Source organism: Argopecten irradians, chromosome 10, assembly GCF_041381155.1.
Source record: "Argopecten irradians isolate NY chromosome 10, Ai_NY, whole genome shotgun sequence".
In the NCBI taxonomy this organism is placed as follows: domain Eukaryota; kingdom Metazoa; phylum Mollusca; class Bivalvia; order Pectinida; family Pectinidae; genus Argopecten; species Argopecten irradians.
In genome coordinates, this window is record NC_091143.1 from 23,309,181 (window position 1) to 23,322,441 (window position 13,261).

The 13,261-nt window shown below is 34.0% G+C and overlaps 1 protein-coding gene across 8 annotated transcripts in view; it reads right to left on the minus strand.

The window, feature by feature from the left end:
* Positions 1-2,510: 2,510 nt before the first annotated feature.
* LOC138333420 (advillin-like) overlaps positions 2,511-13,261 on the minus strand; it is a 36,233-nt gene continuing 25,482 nt past the window's right edge. For all 8 annotated transcript variants that reach the window (XM_069281780.1, XM_069281781.1, XM_069281779.1 and 5 more), the window contains exons 3-28: positions 12,720-12,797; positions 12,357-12,413; positions 11,883-11,960; positions 11,704-11,756; positions 11,480-11,579; positions 11,083-11,193; positions 10,803-10,869; positions 10,222-10,375; positions 9,722-9,800; positions 8,957-9,058; positions 8,495-8,651; positions 8,214-8,311; positions 7,815-7,955; positions 7,491-7,577; positions 6,292-6,357; positions 5,994-6,080; positions 5,751-5,834; positions 5,588-5,649; positions 5,350-5,449; positions 5,098-5,190; positions 4,754-4,798; positions 4,383-4,448; positions 4,089-4,214; positions 3,621-3,692; positions 3,364-3,459; positions 2,511-2,791 (exon numbers count right to left, since the gene is read on the minus strand). In XM_069281780.1, the coding sequence (XP_069137881.1) occupies positions 2,621-2,791; positions 3,364-3,459; positions 3,621-3,692; positions 4,089-4,214; positions 4,383-4,448; positions 4,754-4,798; positions 5,098-5,190; positions 5,350-5,449; positions 5,588-5,649; positions 5,751-5,834; positions 5,994-6,080; positions 6,292-6,357; positions 7,491-7,577; positions 7,815-7,955; positions 8,214-8,311; positions 8,495-8,651; positions 8,957-9,058; positions 9,722-9,800; positions 10,222-10,375; positions 10,803-10,869; positions 11,083-11,193; positions 11,480-11,579; positions 11,704-11,756; positions 11,883-11,960; positions 12,357-12,413; positions 12,720-12,797 (2,430 nt within the window). In that variant the 3' untranslated portion in view covers positions 2,511-2,620. The remainder of the gene's footprint in view (positions 2,792-3,363; positions 3,460-3,620; positions 3,693-4,088; positions 4,215-4,382; positions 4,449-4,753; positions 4,799-5,097; positions 5,191-5,349; positions 5,450-5,587; positions 5,650-5,750; positions 5,835-5,993; positions 6,081-6,291; positions 6,358-7,490; positions 7,578-7,814; positions 7,956-8,213; positions 8,312-8,494; positions 8,652-8,956; positions 9,059-9,721; positions 9,801-10,221; positions 10,376-10,802; positions 10,870-11,082; positions 11,194-11,479; positions 11,580-11,703; positions 11,757-11,882; positions 11,961-12,356; positions 12,414-12,719; positions 12,798-13,261) is intronic.

A 13,261-nucleotide genomic window follows, 5' to 3' on the forward strand; every position in this document is an offset into this window, starting at 1 on the left:
CCAAACAGTCTGGACAGCCTCGTCTATATGAGAACCTAGATTTTAATTATCGAACACAATAGCTAGCTAATATTCATTTGTTTTAAAAATACATTACAAAACTTTAACACTGTGGTCTATGTAAAAATATTAAGTTATGTTGTTCTCTTTAACAACTTAAGAATCTTACGCCCCTGGTTGAGATTCTCCTGTCTCATCCCAAAGAGGGTAAAAGACTCTATTAATCTAAAGGTGGTTTTTATGTTTATGCTTTGTCGTCCATAAATAATTACTATTTACTTTTCGTTAAAGTCTTTTAACTTTTGGATATTTCTGATTTATTCTCATGTATCCGGTATATTGTAAATACAATTTGTTACAACATCAACATTTCTTGTTGTTTTGACAATTTCTCAAGGTTCCAAATACAGTCTGTGATAATAGTGAATATACTTACATAATAATCCACCTGTTCGACACATTTCAAATATTTTTTTCGAGCACTTACGACTCGAATCAAAATAAATATCTGTGGATTGTTTGTGGTTTAAATTAATTCAAACATAATTGCTTTGAAGTCTTTTAGAAACCAGTAGGGGAAAAAATCAACACGTCAAAGCTGACTTTGTAAATTTTAATATTTTAATTCGTCATTATTGTAACAGTAACGATAACAGTGTTGTTGCGTGGTAGTCATAAATATAAAATGATAAATAAATAAAGTATCACAATGCATTCGGACCATATTAATATTCCCCACATTGAAAATATAACCATATACATTTTCATAATGTTGTAGACTGGACGGAATTCATTATTATTTCATAATTTGTGAAAGAGTACATATACGAATTACATATTGGTTCTAAGAATATAGCTTGCCACCTTTATCATACAACAAAGAAAATGTTAATATGACTTGATGCAATCTCAATTCAGTTTCCATGCAAACCAAATAATAAAACTACTCGCATTCCATTCATTATATTACTTACGTTTGCGTAACTTTCGTACTACAACATGCAGGTATCAGTACATTTAGTTAATGACCCATATGGACATATATCATTTTAATTCCCTTGATAATCACATAGCTTACCAGCGTTAATAGTGCATTTCGTACATAATGTTTAATATTTTGCAGTAAATCTACATTGTTTGTATACGATATGTAATGAAAAAGTTTTTTGTAGCAGGTAACCTTTCGGAGAAAAATGTTATTGAAATATGCACTATTGTAGTATATTCCGTATCCAAATATATCCAGTCCATATAATCAAATTAGTTACACAGAAAAGCTGTTTTTAATGCTGTAAAATACCAAGCATACGTTTAAGCAGAAACATATATACACAGAGATTAGCAACTTCGCCATTTTCACGATAGGCAGATGTACCTCTGTAAGCCCCTAGGGGCTTTTTGATAAACTCGTAAATAGTTAAATACAACAGAATAACTTTGATATTTTATAAAAGTTAAGTAATTTTCAGATGGTTTGAGTACGATTTTGGACAGAAAAAATAATATTTTAACTTATATATTAATTAAACAAAATGCACTTCCCGTTTTGAATGCCTGATTTTCGAAAAACCAGGTAAAATTGCTCATTTTCATACTTTTAAAAATCATATTAAATAACATCAATTGGGAAACTGATCACATCAAACCATGATATAACGTTTAAAATTTGTGTTGATGCAAAAATATCATGTTTAAAAGAATACACTTAAAAGTAGTAAGCCAAGGGAAAATGCCTATAAACTGGAGGTCCCGCTGCCTGTCAACATAGACAAAGAATGAGTTTCCAATCTCTATGTATATATGTTTCTGATTTAAGACGAAGAAAACGATTATAAAGCGTGCAATATATCTGACCAAAGTTTATGTCTAATCAAAATACCTCATAGCATATATAGCATAAAATGTGTCCCTCAAGCACTTTTCTCACTACAGAAGAATGTATATACATAAAATGGCTCCTGAATGACATAGTTTTGCAATTTATGTATCACTTGCACTAACAAAAATATGTTCCGTCCTGGTATTTTTTCAACCCTTCCTACATGTTTTATCTTATAGGCCAATGTTACAAGCGCTACATGAACATTAGGACGTATATGAGAAGGATAAGTCACACTGGGTTTTGGGGGAGTACAAGGCAGGAGCTTTTGTGTTTGTGCACTGACCGTGACGTTGGGCGACGACTGATTTTCCTTTGATATCCGCCGGCGCAGCCTTTGATGTAGCTTGCGGGTGCGAGGGTTACCGTCTTACTTTCTGAAGCGAGCCGTCATTTCATGAGCTGTCGTATTTTTTCAACGAAAGTTTAAGACATAGCCTCTAAATCTTTCGTCCTTAAAACAAGTTATAAACGTTGTGAAATTTAATAAACTTTACATTGGTGTTTCGTTTGACTCGATAAGACAAGTATTTGTTGAGAAAAACGGTTTGTATTCCCGGTTCATAGGCGTCTCGCGTGGTGTTTAGTAATGTAAAGAGACAGACACGAATCCTTCTCACTTATAAATCCTACAAGCGCTACATGAACATTATATTTATATGATTAGGTCGGGTGGTAGGTGTGGACGCTTCCCGAGAGTGTCCGGGGCACTGATGAATAAGCCATGCGTGTCGACTGTAATCACGGTTCCCGAGGGGTCGGGGTACTGATAGACAAGGGTGTTGGGGTAGGAGGAATGTAAGCCAGCCGTGTCGACCGTAATATCTGTTGTTGTTTCCACATAGGTAGACGGTAAAATTCAGCGCGGCTGTGGCGCATGACGTCACAGAACTGTTTGTCTGTTAGATGGAACTGAAAAAATAATCAAACAATTGTAAATTGATCAATCAAGTACGATAAAGTCAATATTAGTATCGATATTAAACAATGAAAAGAAATACCTACATGTAAATGAATACTAATGACACGATCAAAACTGCATCATCGTGACAACGACAGACGTAAATAACATTTATATTTGTAGCGAGACTTAAAAAAGATGTTTGAAACGGAGTTCTTGGAAACAAAGCGTTCTCTATATCATCATTGCCGCCAAAACATATCAAGGCAAGGTCGATCCTTAGTCATGTCACAATAAAATGTCAAAAATAATTGAATTATCAACAGCATTTACTAGTAGAGTGATGCTTATGCGATGAAGACATGACTTAATACTCGTATATTTTTCGTATATATTATTAGTAGGTAAACAAATCGGCATCTAATAAGAAAGATACAAACAAAATACTTCAATATCAGCCGCATAAAAGTAAAAAAACAAATATGTAAGAATTTCTATAAGATGTGAAAACAGCGAAATCAACATCGTTTTATATTCAACAACATTAAACATGTATCGTGCATTTGTGTGACAAAGTATTCACCTCTCTGTGCTGCTCATCTACATCCTCTGGTTGTTCCTCACGCAGGAGAAGGCGGTAGTCGTGTTTAGGATAATTCATGTAGGTCTTATCAACCAACTGAAAGAGAAACAAATGTTCTTTATGACTGTATAAACGTCATGTTTGTCTATATCGTAAAAATTGTATGTTGCAGACAGAAAACCTTAGAAAAAAATCTGCAAAATTACAATGAACATATTCATAATTATTGGCAGTTAACATGAGTTGTCGCCCCTTACCTGTTGTTCTGTGTCTATCTGTGCATTCTCCTGACGTATTCGTTTTCTAACCATGTCATATTTATCTTTGCCCTGAAATACACGTAACAACAAAATAACGTTACACAATTTATATTTACTAATCTAAAGAGTTAAAATGGGCAAAAAACATTGTAGTATATGGAGTCTAAGCATAATATTTCACTCGGTAAATGTATCCATTTTGTTCATTTTATGTTACACTTTTACACTTTCAGATATGTCTTATCACATATAGCCAAGATGTTGACGCGAGCCGCGTTTACGAAGAAACAAAACCGTCTGAATGTACACCAGGAAAGGGCGATGGCTGACATCTAGCACACTAGTCGTAAAAGCAAACACTGGTCAGAATGGATAACTGTAGAATGTCTCGGTAAACAAAAATCAGAGCGATAGAATGAAAAAATTAGAGGGTATTGGTATGGGATACGAAGGAAGAATACGTACACAGTATCCATTGCAAGACCATCGCCTGAAGTACTTTGTGAATGTTTCAGATTCATTGTTCTGAGATGTCATCCAAACGTGCACCGCGTCAAACCTTCTTCCTGCTGGATCTTTAAGCATATAGGCCTAGATGCATGTGCAACGGAAAAATAGATTAGTACACAATATCTGGTGTGTATGTCTTTGATATTTTTATATTTCATGTTGGTGCTTGAAATCCATTTGGAATTATCAAAACACCTTTGCCATTTTCTTTGTACAAGTGAAATTAAACGGTTAACGATTCCAACCTACCTTGATTATATCGTATGCCCGAGAGCTTACAGTGTCGTCCACCGAGGAACCTATCCATAAGTACACCTGTAATATGGCAAAACCAAAATATTTCAAAACATGTACTGTGCTCATTTATTTTGTGAAACGTAACTTTAGCCTTACTCGTGATGTTCAATTGATATTCAACCTTTAAATATATAAAGCACTACTCCACTGGTATCGATGTTTGATTGCACATAGTTTGTAAGAACCTGCATTGGTTGGCTAAATTTTGTAACTTTATAAAATGTAAAAAAATAGAAAATGTTTAAGGAAGAAAATCGACAGAAAAGAAAAAAATATATAAATGACCACACAATTTGTTCAACATCTTGTGAAAGCTTACTCACCAAATCAAAAGTATCTAGAATGAATATATTTGCGTCCGTCAAATCCTACAAAAAATAAAGTCAAATACACTTGTCATACCGTAAAAATGTATCGGTGATTCTGGGTTTTGTGAGACTAAATTGCATAAGCTTTTTACAAGCAGACTTATATTAGGGCGCGTGAGTACAAGGGAGATAACTCCCACTTTATGATTGTCACGAAAAACAAATTGGTGAATTTCAAATATAAAATTCAATTTCGTAGATGCTTTTCTTGTGTTAATCATGTATTATTCTTAAGAAGGATAAATCGTTTCCTAATAATCAATTAAAGCAACTAAATGAAAGGGCAAAACATATTTTACCTGTTGCGTGAAATTGTCGATATCATTAAATCGGTATTGGGAGTCTGGTCCCACGTGACAGATTACCATCCGGGGAGGGCGGCGTTCTAGTTTCTATAAATAACAGAAAACAATAAAAATATGCAATACACATAATCTTTCACTACAATCATCAATATAAACCCTCTTTTTAGATAATATATATTTTTTTTCATTTAAAAGAACAAGGAGATCATTTAAACAGACTATGTTAACCTGATACAGATTACTTACCTCTTGGGTAAAATCCTTTGGATAAACTTCTTGTGCTCCCATCATGTCCCAAAAAGTGTTACCCTCTTTGCCTTCTGTTACGATATCAAAGGTGTACATTCTGAAAATTACAATAAAGCGTTAAATGAAAAGAATGCATACCCACATTAAAGATTACATAGTAGGAATTAAGTGTTATTCAACATATGATCAATGTATTGTTGCTTTTGTTAATTGACACATTTTAAAATAATCTTACCTGGAAGGATTAAGAAATCCCAATAAGTTTTTGGCATACTCTCTTTCAGGACCGCCTGATTTCTGTAAACAATAGAATAAAAGGAATGCATTTTTTAAGCTACATCAAAAACAAAAACTTCATATAAAAACAAGTCACAAATGTTCAATTAAATAATTCTTACCTTTCCATACCATAGATAGCAGCCGGTGTCCGTCGTGACAACGAAAGAAGCTGACGTGTTCAGCCATTCGGATGTAGCAGGCACCTACAACGTCATATCAGAAATAATGATATAAACATGAATAAAACAAAAAAACTAAACGGGAACCGACCGCTACATTTCAATGCAAATTAAATTATTGATAATGCAGACAATGTTGGCATATGAAATTCTACAATACAATGATGTGAACCTTCTCCTCACCTGTTGTACCCGCATACTGCCATTCTCTAACTCTCTTATACAGAACATCTGTCGGTCGGTAGGGTTTTCCTGAACATCCTGGTCGTACTGTAAGGAAATATTTAATTCCATGTAAACATCAAGAAATCACGCACCATGTAAAGCATGTATCATTATTTTATCTTATCAAAAGTACAGTACATGATAATCGACGTTGCTTTAGGCAAATTCATCCAAAAGGACGATAAATGTATCGTATTGAACTTAGTTAACCAGAATGGTTGTCATGGATGTTAAATAATATTTCTGGAATACTTACCACAATGATACTGTTCTGGATAGTTGTCATAAAGTGTGATGGCTCTTTTTCATCTAGCACCCTGATCTGCAAACATACGAAAAATTAGATAAAGTAATTAAGCAGCAATTCCTTCATTATTATTTATATTATTGATATATATGAAGTCGTAAAGGCGTCTACTTCTAACATAAAGAATTCGTAATTGCTTACAATTAGCAACTTAAACAAACAATATTTGTTGGCAGAATTCGGGAAAAACACGATGTGAAGTACCTCTGCAATTAATGTTCACTCAGCACTGCTGGATGTGGTTCTATGTTACGAGTTTCATTAATTGTAAAACAAAAAAACCTTCCTACTCAATTGATGTTCACTCAGCACTGCTGGATGTGGTTCTATGTTACGAGTTTCATTAATTGTAAAACAAAAAAACTTCCTACTCAATTGATGTTCACTCAGCACTACTGGATGTGGTTCTATGTTACGAGTTTCATTAATTGTAAAACAAAAAAAAACTTCCTACTCAATTGATGTTCACTCAGCACTGCTGGGATGTGGTTCTATGTTACGAGTTTCATTAATTGTAAAACAAAAAAAACTTCCTACTCAATTGATGTTCACTCAGCACTGCTGGATGTGGTTCTATGTTACGAGTTTCATTAATTGTAAAACAAAAAAAAACTTCCTACTCAATTGATGTTCACTCAGCACTACTGGATGTGGTTCTATGTTACGAGTTTCATTAATTGTAAAACAAAAAAAAACTTCCTACTCAATTGATGTTCACTCAGCACTGCTTGGCGTGGTTCTATGTTACGAGTTTCATTAATTGTAAAACAAAAAAACTTCCTACTCAATTGATGTTCACTCAGCACTGCTGAATGTGGTTCTATGTTACGAGTTTCATTAATTGTAAAACAAAACAACTTCCTACTCAATTGATGTTCACTCAGCACTGCTGGATGTGGTTCTATGTTACGAGTTTCATTAATTGTAAAACAAAAAACCTTCCTACTCAATTGATGTTCACTCAGCACTGCTGGATGTGGTTCTATGTTACAAGTTTCATTAATTGTAAAACAAAAAAACCTTCCTACTCAATTGATGTTCACTCAGCACTACTGGATGTGGTTCTATGTTACAAGTTTCATTAATTGTAAAACGAAAAAAAACTTTCTGATAAATTAATGTTGCATATCATCATACAAGACACTTACAAGGACACATTTATACCCGGTAGTTCTGTTCATTTCTAAAACCAGGTCCGTCGTTTTTTGTTGGACACTTTCCGAACTTTTGGATCCCTGAAAGCAAAAAATGACATGTATAATTTGATACTTAATACAAAGAATTAAATGAAATAAGAAAAGAAAATTAACATTTGTGAGATATTTCTTCTTGATGATGGTGTTTGGGGGAAGAGGGAGCAAATGGCAAAGAAGAGGGTCCCAAATGTTTTAATGTTTTTCTTCCACTCTTTGAACTACGAATCGGTTTTATGAATTAAAAAAAAAAATCCTATGATTTGGTCTCATACGTACCAGCCAATAATAGAGCAGGGTGTGTACATTGTCGTCTGCTTCCGTTATCCTGTGTCTGATGACATAACAGTTACCATTCACAAAAACGCCATGTTGATCCCATGGTACATGTTCGAGACTTTCTCCATCCACACGCCATAGCTAAAAGATATTTACATCAAACGAGGGATGAGACTTAAAGTACTGCAAGATCGTATAATTGATGCATTGAAAACATCTAATAGGCTTGAAAAAATGAGATGTTCTAGATCTGTTTAAGTTTCCAGTATTCGAAACGCAAGCTGCAAACACAATGGAACTTTACTCTTACAAAGACATTTTCTTTAAGGTCTTTTTTCCCCTGATTATTTATAAATCAAGAATTAAAATCAGATTCTATTGACAAAATTATCATTATACCTCCGTTTCGGGATCGCCATCCGGAAATACGTCATCGGACCAATGTTCATTCATTTTTGCGACTGTCCTGTTGTCTTTTGTTGAGAATAATGCTCTTTCTAAATTAATAAAAAAAATTAAACAGAGACATTCAAAGGTATCTAATCAGTATAAACAATTTCGTTAAAATTTTATGTTTACGTTTACATTCTAAACCATTTTTGTTAACATTGATGACAAATCGTTTGGTCATTATTATGTCTGGATTGTAAAAGTTTCCCATACATTCATTACATACTTACCTATGTTACCTATGCTGTACTTTTTCGTTAATTGTCGACGTTTTGTTTCCTTCTCTTGCCAACCAAAGAAGTTTTTCTTGAACTCTCTTGGTTCATGGTCCTCCCTTAACCGACAAATCGTCATTGTTGTGGGATAACATCTATGTTCGCAAAACGCCTGAAAAGAGCCACATTGGATTGTTTATTTCATGGTAGATCTACATTTTTTGTGTGTAAACCTGCGCTAGTTTCAAAATTTATCCTGCCGAAAAATTCATTACACTTATACTGGTGATAATTTCTTTCTAGAAAAATTCAAATGTACATATTTTAGATGGTGTACAAGATACGAGTACTTATTGATACAAAGAGTCGCCCATTTAAGTGAATATTGGTTAAAATAGATATGCGTAGTAACGCACTGATTTTGATTCAAAATGAGTTAATTTGTGAAAATATGTCAGCCTTTCGGTACGTACATACCTTGCCTCGTAGTAGAGCGTTACTAACAGATCCTTCACAGGCCGCCTGTCCAACCCATACATATAGGGGGGAGTTAGGTCCACGGTCTAACAGATAGCTATCCTAAAACAGGAAATAAAAAATACCTTTTATACTCAAATCATACCAAACCCATACATACAGGAGGGAGTTAGGTCCACGGTCTAACAGGTAGCTATCCTAAAACAGGAAATAAAAAATACCTTTTATACTCAAATCATACCAAACCCATACATATAGGGGGGAGTTAGGTCCACGGTCTAACAGATAGCTATCCTAAAACAGGAAATAAAAGATACCTTTTATACTCAAATCATACCAAACCCATACATACAGGAGGGAGTTAGGTCCACGGTCTAACAGGTAGCTATCCTAAAACAGGAAATAAAAAATACCTTTTGTACTCAAATCATACCAAACCCATACATACAGGGGGGAGTTAGGTCCACGGTCTAATATGTAGCTATCCTAAACCAGGAAATAAAAATAACTTTTATACTTAAATCATACCAAACCCGTATATAGAAGGGTGAAATTGGGTCCATGGTCTAACAGGAAATCATACAGCTGGACTTATCAAAGCAACACGTTTGATAATTTGTTGACATATGAATCCATGTGCTTACGTTTGGCATGCTCCATGATACCCTATTCCCTTCAGAAGTAAACAGTTTTGATAATATTGACAAACTATTTCACAATTATCGTATATTTTAATTCCGTGGTTGGCCATCGTTTTACACTTACCCTTCGAACGAGGTATTTGTGGTGTAAAGGACATCGTGATGCCTCTGGCATGTCATACATAACTTTGGGTCCGCTGACTCTGTTAATATAAAAAGTAAAATGTCACTACTGATGCAACATACGGTCCAACATTATTCTAGAAAATGAAAATATGAGTTACAATTGCCCAAACAGACATTGAAGAAAAATAAGATTATCCAGGTGTTTGTGTGAGTATCAATTCAACTGCTTTTATGTTCCATCATTGTATATATGCGAGTTATATTTCATCTATCGTTTCGTCTTATTTAAGCATTGAACATCTTTCAGTTGGTATTCATAAGGGCTATGGATGCCAACTGAAAGATGTTCAATGCTTATTTACATTTGGCTACAATGTTATTGTGAAATGCCAAGGGATTTCGCACGCATCTATATTGAATAAGTCTTTCGTTCAATGTAACATTCAATAGGTAAGTATAACAAGTAGTTACAATTTATATGTGAACTTCCGGACTGACCTATGAAGTGTAGTATTCCGTGTACCGTCGCCTGAAACTATATCAGGTTCAGAATAGCCATTGTCGCTTTGGATTGAATGACCATTGGTCAATGGCGTGTGACCATTAGGGAGCTTCTTTTTGAAAGCACTGTTCATCCCCTCGTCATTCTCATCTGCAACAGAAAATATTAAAAAAAATGTTTATTCAGTCATTTGAAAAACGCTTGTTCAAAAATGTACAATGAACATACTCTACATTAAGTGACGACCAAATTGAAAAAAAATGATCACAGCTCTATCGTCTAATTAGTACACAACATTTCAATATCATTATATAGTGACAGAATTTATACGGCATGTAAACAATGTCGTAATTAATGTTTTGGTGACTGGATTATACCTGTTTATACCTGTATATATTTCAAACATTTGTTTTAAAGCTATTTGCATTGATATCCGGTATTGAATTTAACTTTATATTTCATTTTCTATCAAAGGCAATCTTCAGTGAATATATAGTGCAAACAATGCACATGAAGTAAATTATTTTTTCCTCTAGTAAAATTACTTAAAAAATGACCAAAGGTTCTCCCCACTTACCTATCACTATGATGTGAGCGATGCCCTTTCTCTGCATGTTACGGAATTTCTTTGCCAAATTAATTGCCTAAAATAAACAAAACGAACAGTTTTGTAAATTGCTGCTGCAATAAATAGAACAAAAACTATCTAGAAATAGTTCATTGATTAGTTACATCTATTGGACGATACTGATTAGTAATAAGGGAGAGTAATGAAAAGTTAAATATATATTATTCAAGACTCCGTTGAAATATGTCAATGATTATGAAGAGGACGGTTTTACTAAGAAGACACTTACCTTTAGCCTTGTGTTGTACGGGCAGTCTGATCCTACCCACACATACATCCTAGGGTGACCATCTAGTATACAGGCTGAGGTAGGATCTAGGGCATCAAGAGAAGGTTCCACCTAGTTACGGATTACAAAGATATATATATAGTCAGACTATGAAATGAGTCTGTTCGTAGAGGTCAAGTTTTTTTTAATTGCAATTTTTATCTTATAGTGTATAGTAATAAACAACAAAGTTCTGTACAAAACTAAACTAAAACGGAACTTCATTCGTTTTATGAATACATTTAAAGCAGATATTGAACATTGAAAACACAATGAAAACATTTGATGTCTTCAAAGCATATGTATATTTGATAATTACAGTAAAGTGACTATCGATAAATATTGCAGAACTACTTACACAAACAGCGCGGATGTACTTCCGGCCTATCACTCTGTACATTCTTTTAACATAAGCTGCTGCTCTGCTTACCGTCGTCTTTGGTTTACTCTCAATATATCTACATAAGAAGCAAATAATATTAAATTATCAATTCAGATCTAAGCAATCGCACGTATATTACACTTGTTAGAGAGTATTGCATGAAATGTTTCTGGTAAGAAAATGAAAAATGTTTTACTCACATTACGCCCTCCGGAAAGAGCTTCAGAAAACAGGTGGATTCATGACTTTGAGTCTGAAATATTGAGGGAAACTGGAGTTAGGACTGACACCAAATGGTTTGAATGCAATCATCAATTGATAATCAAAATATGTAAATTGAATCATGTTTAGATCAAATAAATGTTGTTAAATAACTTACTTCCTTAGAAAACAGTGTGGCATAATTCAGGATTTTGTCAAGTTCATGTGCTTTCTGTTCGATCAGTTTTACTTCCGCCTGCAACAGATGAGAGATCATCAATAAGTCTGTTAGCATTATCTCATGGTATATAATAGTTGTTTTTGGATGTAAAACATCATAAATTGTTGTTCCATCTGAACAAATCATATGTTGATGGAATAATCTAACAAAGACAATCATGTCTTAGTATAGTGTAAGGGCCGACAACGGTCTACAAATGAGTACTGCTGCCATTAAAATTGTGTTTCCTTGCATTAATTACCTTGTCGTTTTCCCTAACAATATGGCGCCAAACTCACAACAGTACGATTTTGTTTACAATGTTTACAATAGGTACACATCAGTAGATATATCTTCAATATACAAATACAGAGTAACACGTAAATTCTCATTAGTTATCACCAGGACGTGAACTTGACGCGGAATACCTACCTCTGGACACATGAGACCACACCAGTAGTGTAATGATGTAATCTCCTCGGCATCCACCTGTAAAACAAGAGGAAGTGTAGAATTGGTCAACGGATGAAATATTTAACAAAGTTCCGTATAAGTGCTTTAAAAAGTAAGTTTTCTCTCACACTGTAAATCGTTGGTTATACAGTTTAGAGAGTGTAATTCAGAATCGGGGACTAGACACGGTTCTCTACTTTCCAGACTAGTAGGTCCGATGTACAAACATAATATTGTTCACTAGGTTATATGGCTCATACCAAAACTAAAACCTACACTAAAGTTTAGTGTTTATTAAAATTGTAACAATCATATTATAAACAATGCTGATGCATCTCAAACCTTCAGAACAACGTAGGCCGCTCCTTCATGGAAGAACCCATGTTCCTGTTGATCGACCTTCACCACTTTTACTTTGTTCTGTAACACAATTTATTGAGATGAAAATAAGTTATATCAAAACGATACATGACAAGCATGGAACTTATATTGTTTAAGGAAATATACATTTTTGCAAAAAAAATATGAACAAGTGATACTATTGAAGTTTCTCATTCATCTTTCATCTTTATGCGTCATTGTCAAATCGCGGTCAACAGTTTTCGATCTTTAAAGCAAATTCCATTTAGAGCATTTATGAGATGCGGTTAATTCAGATATAACTTTTGCATACATGCAATTACTCGAAAATTTAAATAAGATTGGTAGAGACATAATTTTACATTCTTTTATTGTATCCAAACATAATTGGCACATTATCAATATTTACTGAAAAATCCTCATATAAGAACAAATACAGATTGTTTGAAAAATAAGATCACCGTTGAAATATGTACGTGTTCAATATGCGTTCATCAATATCGAAACACATGTGCAGCACAATT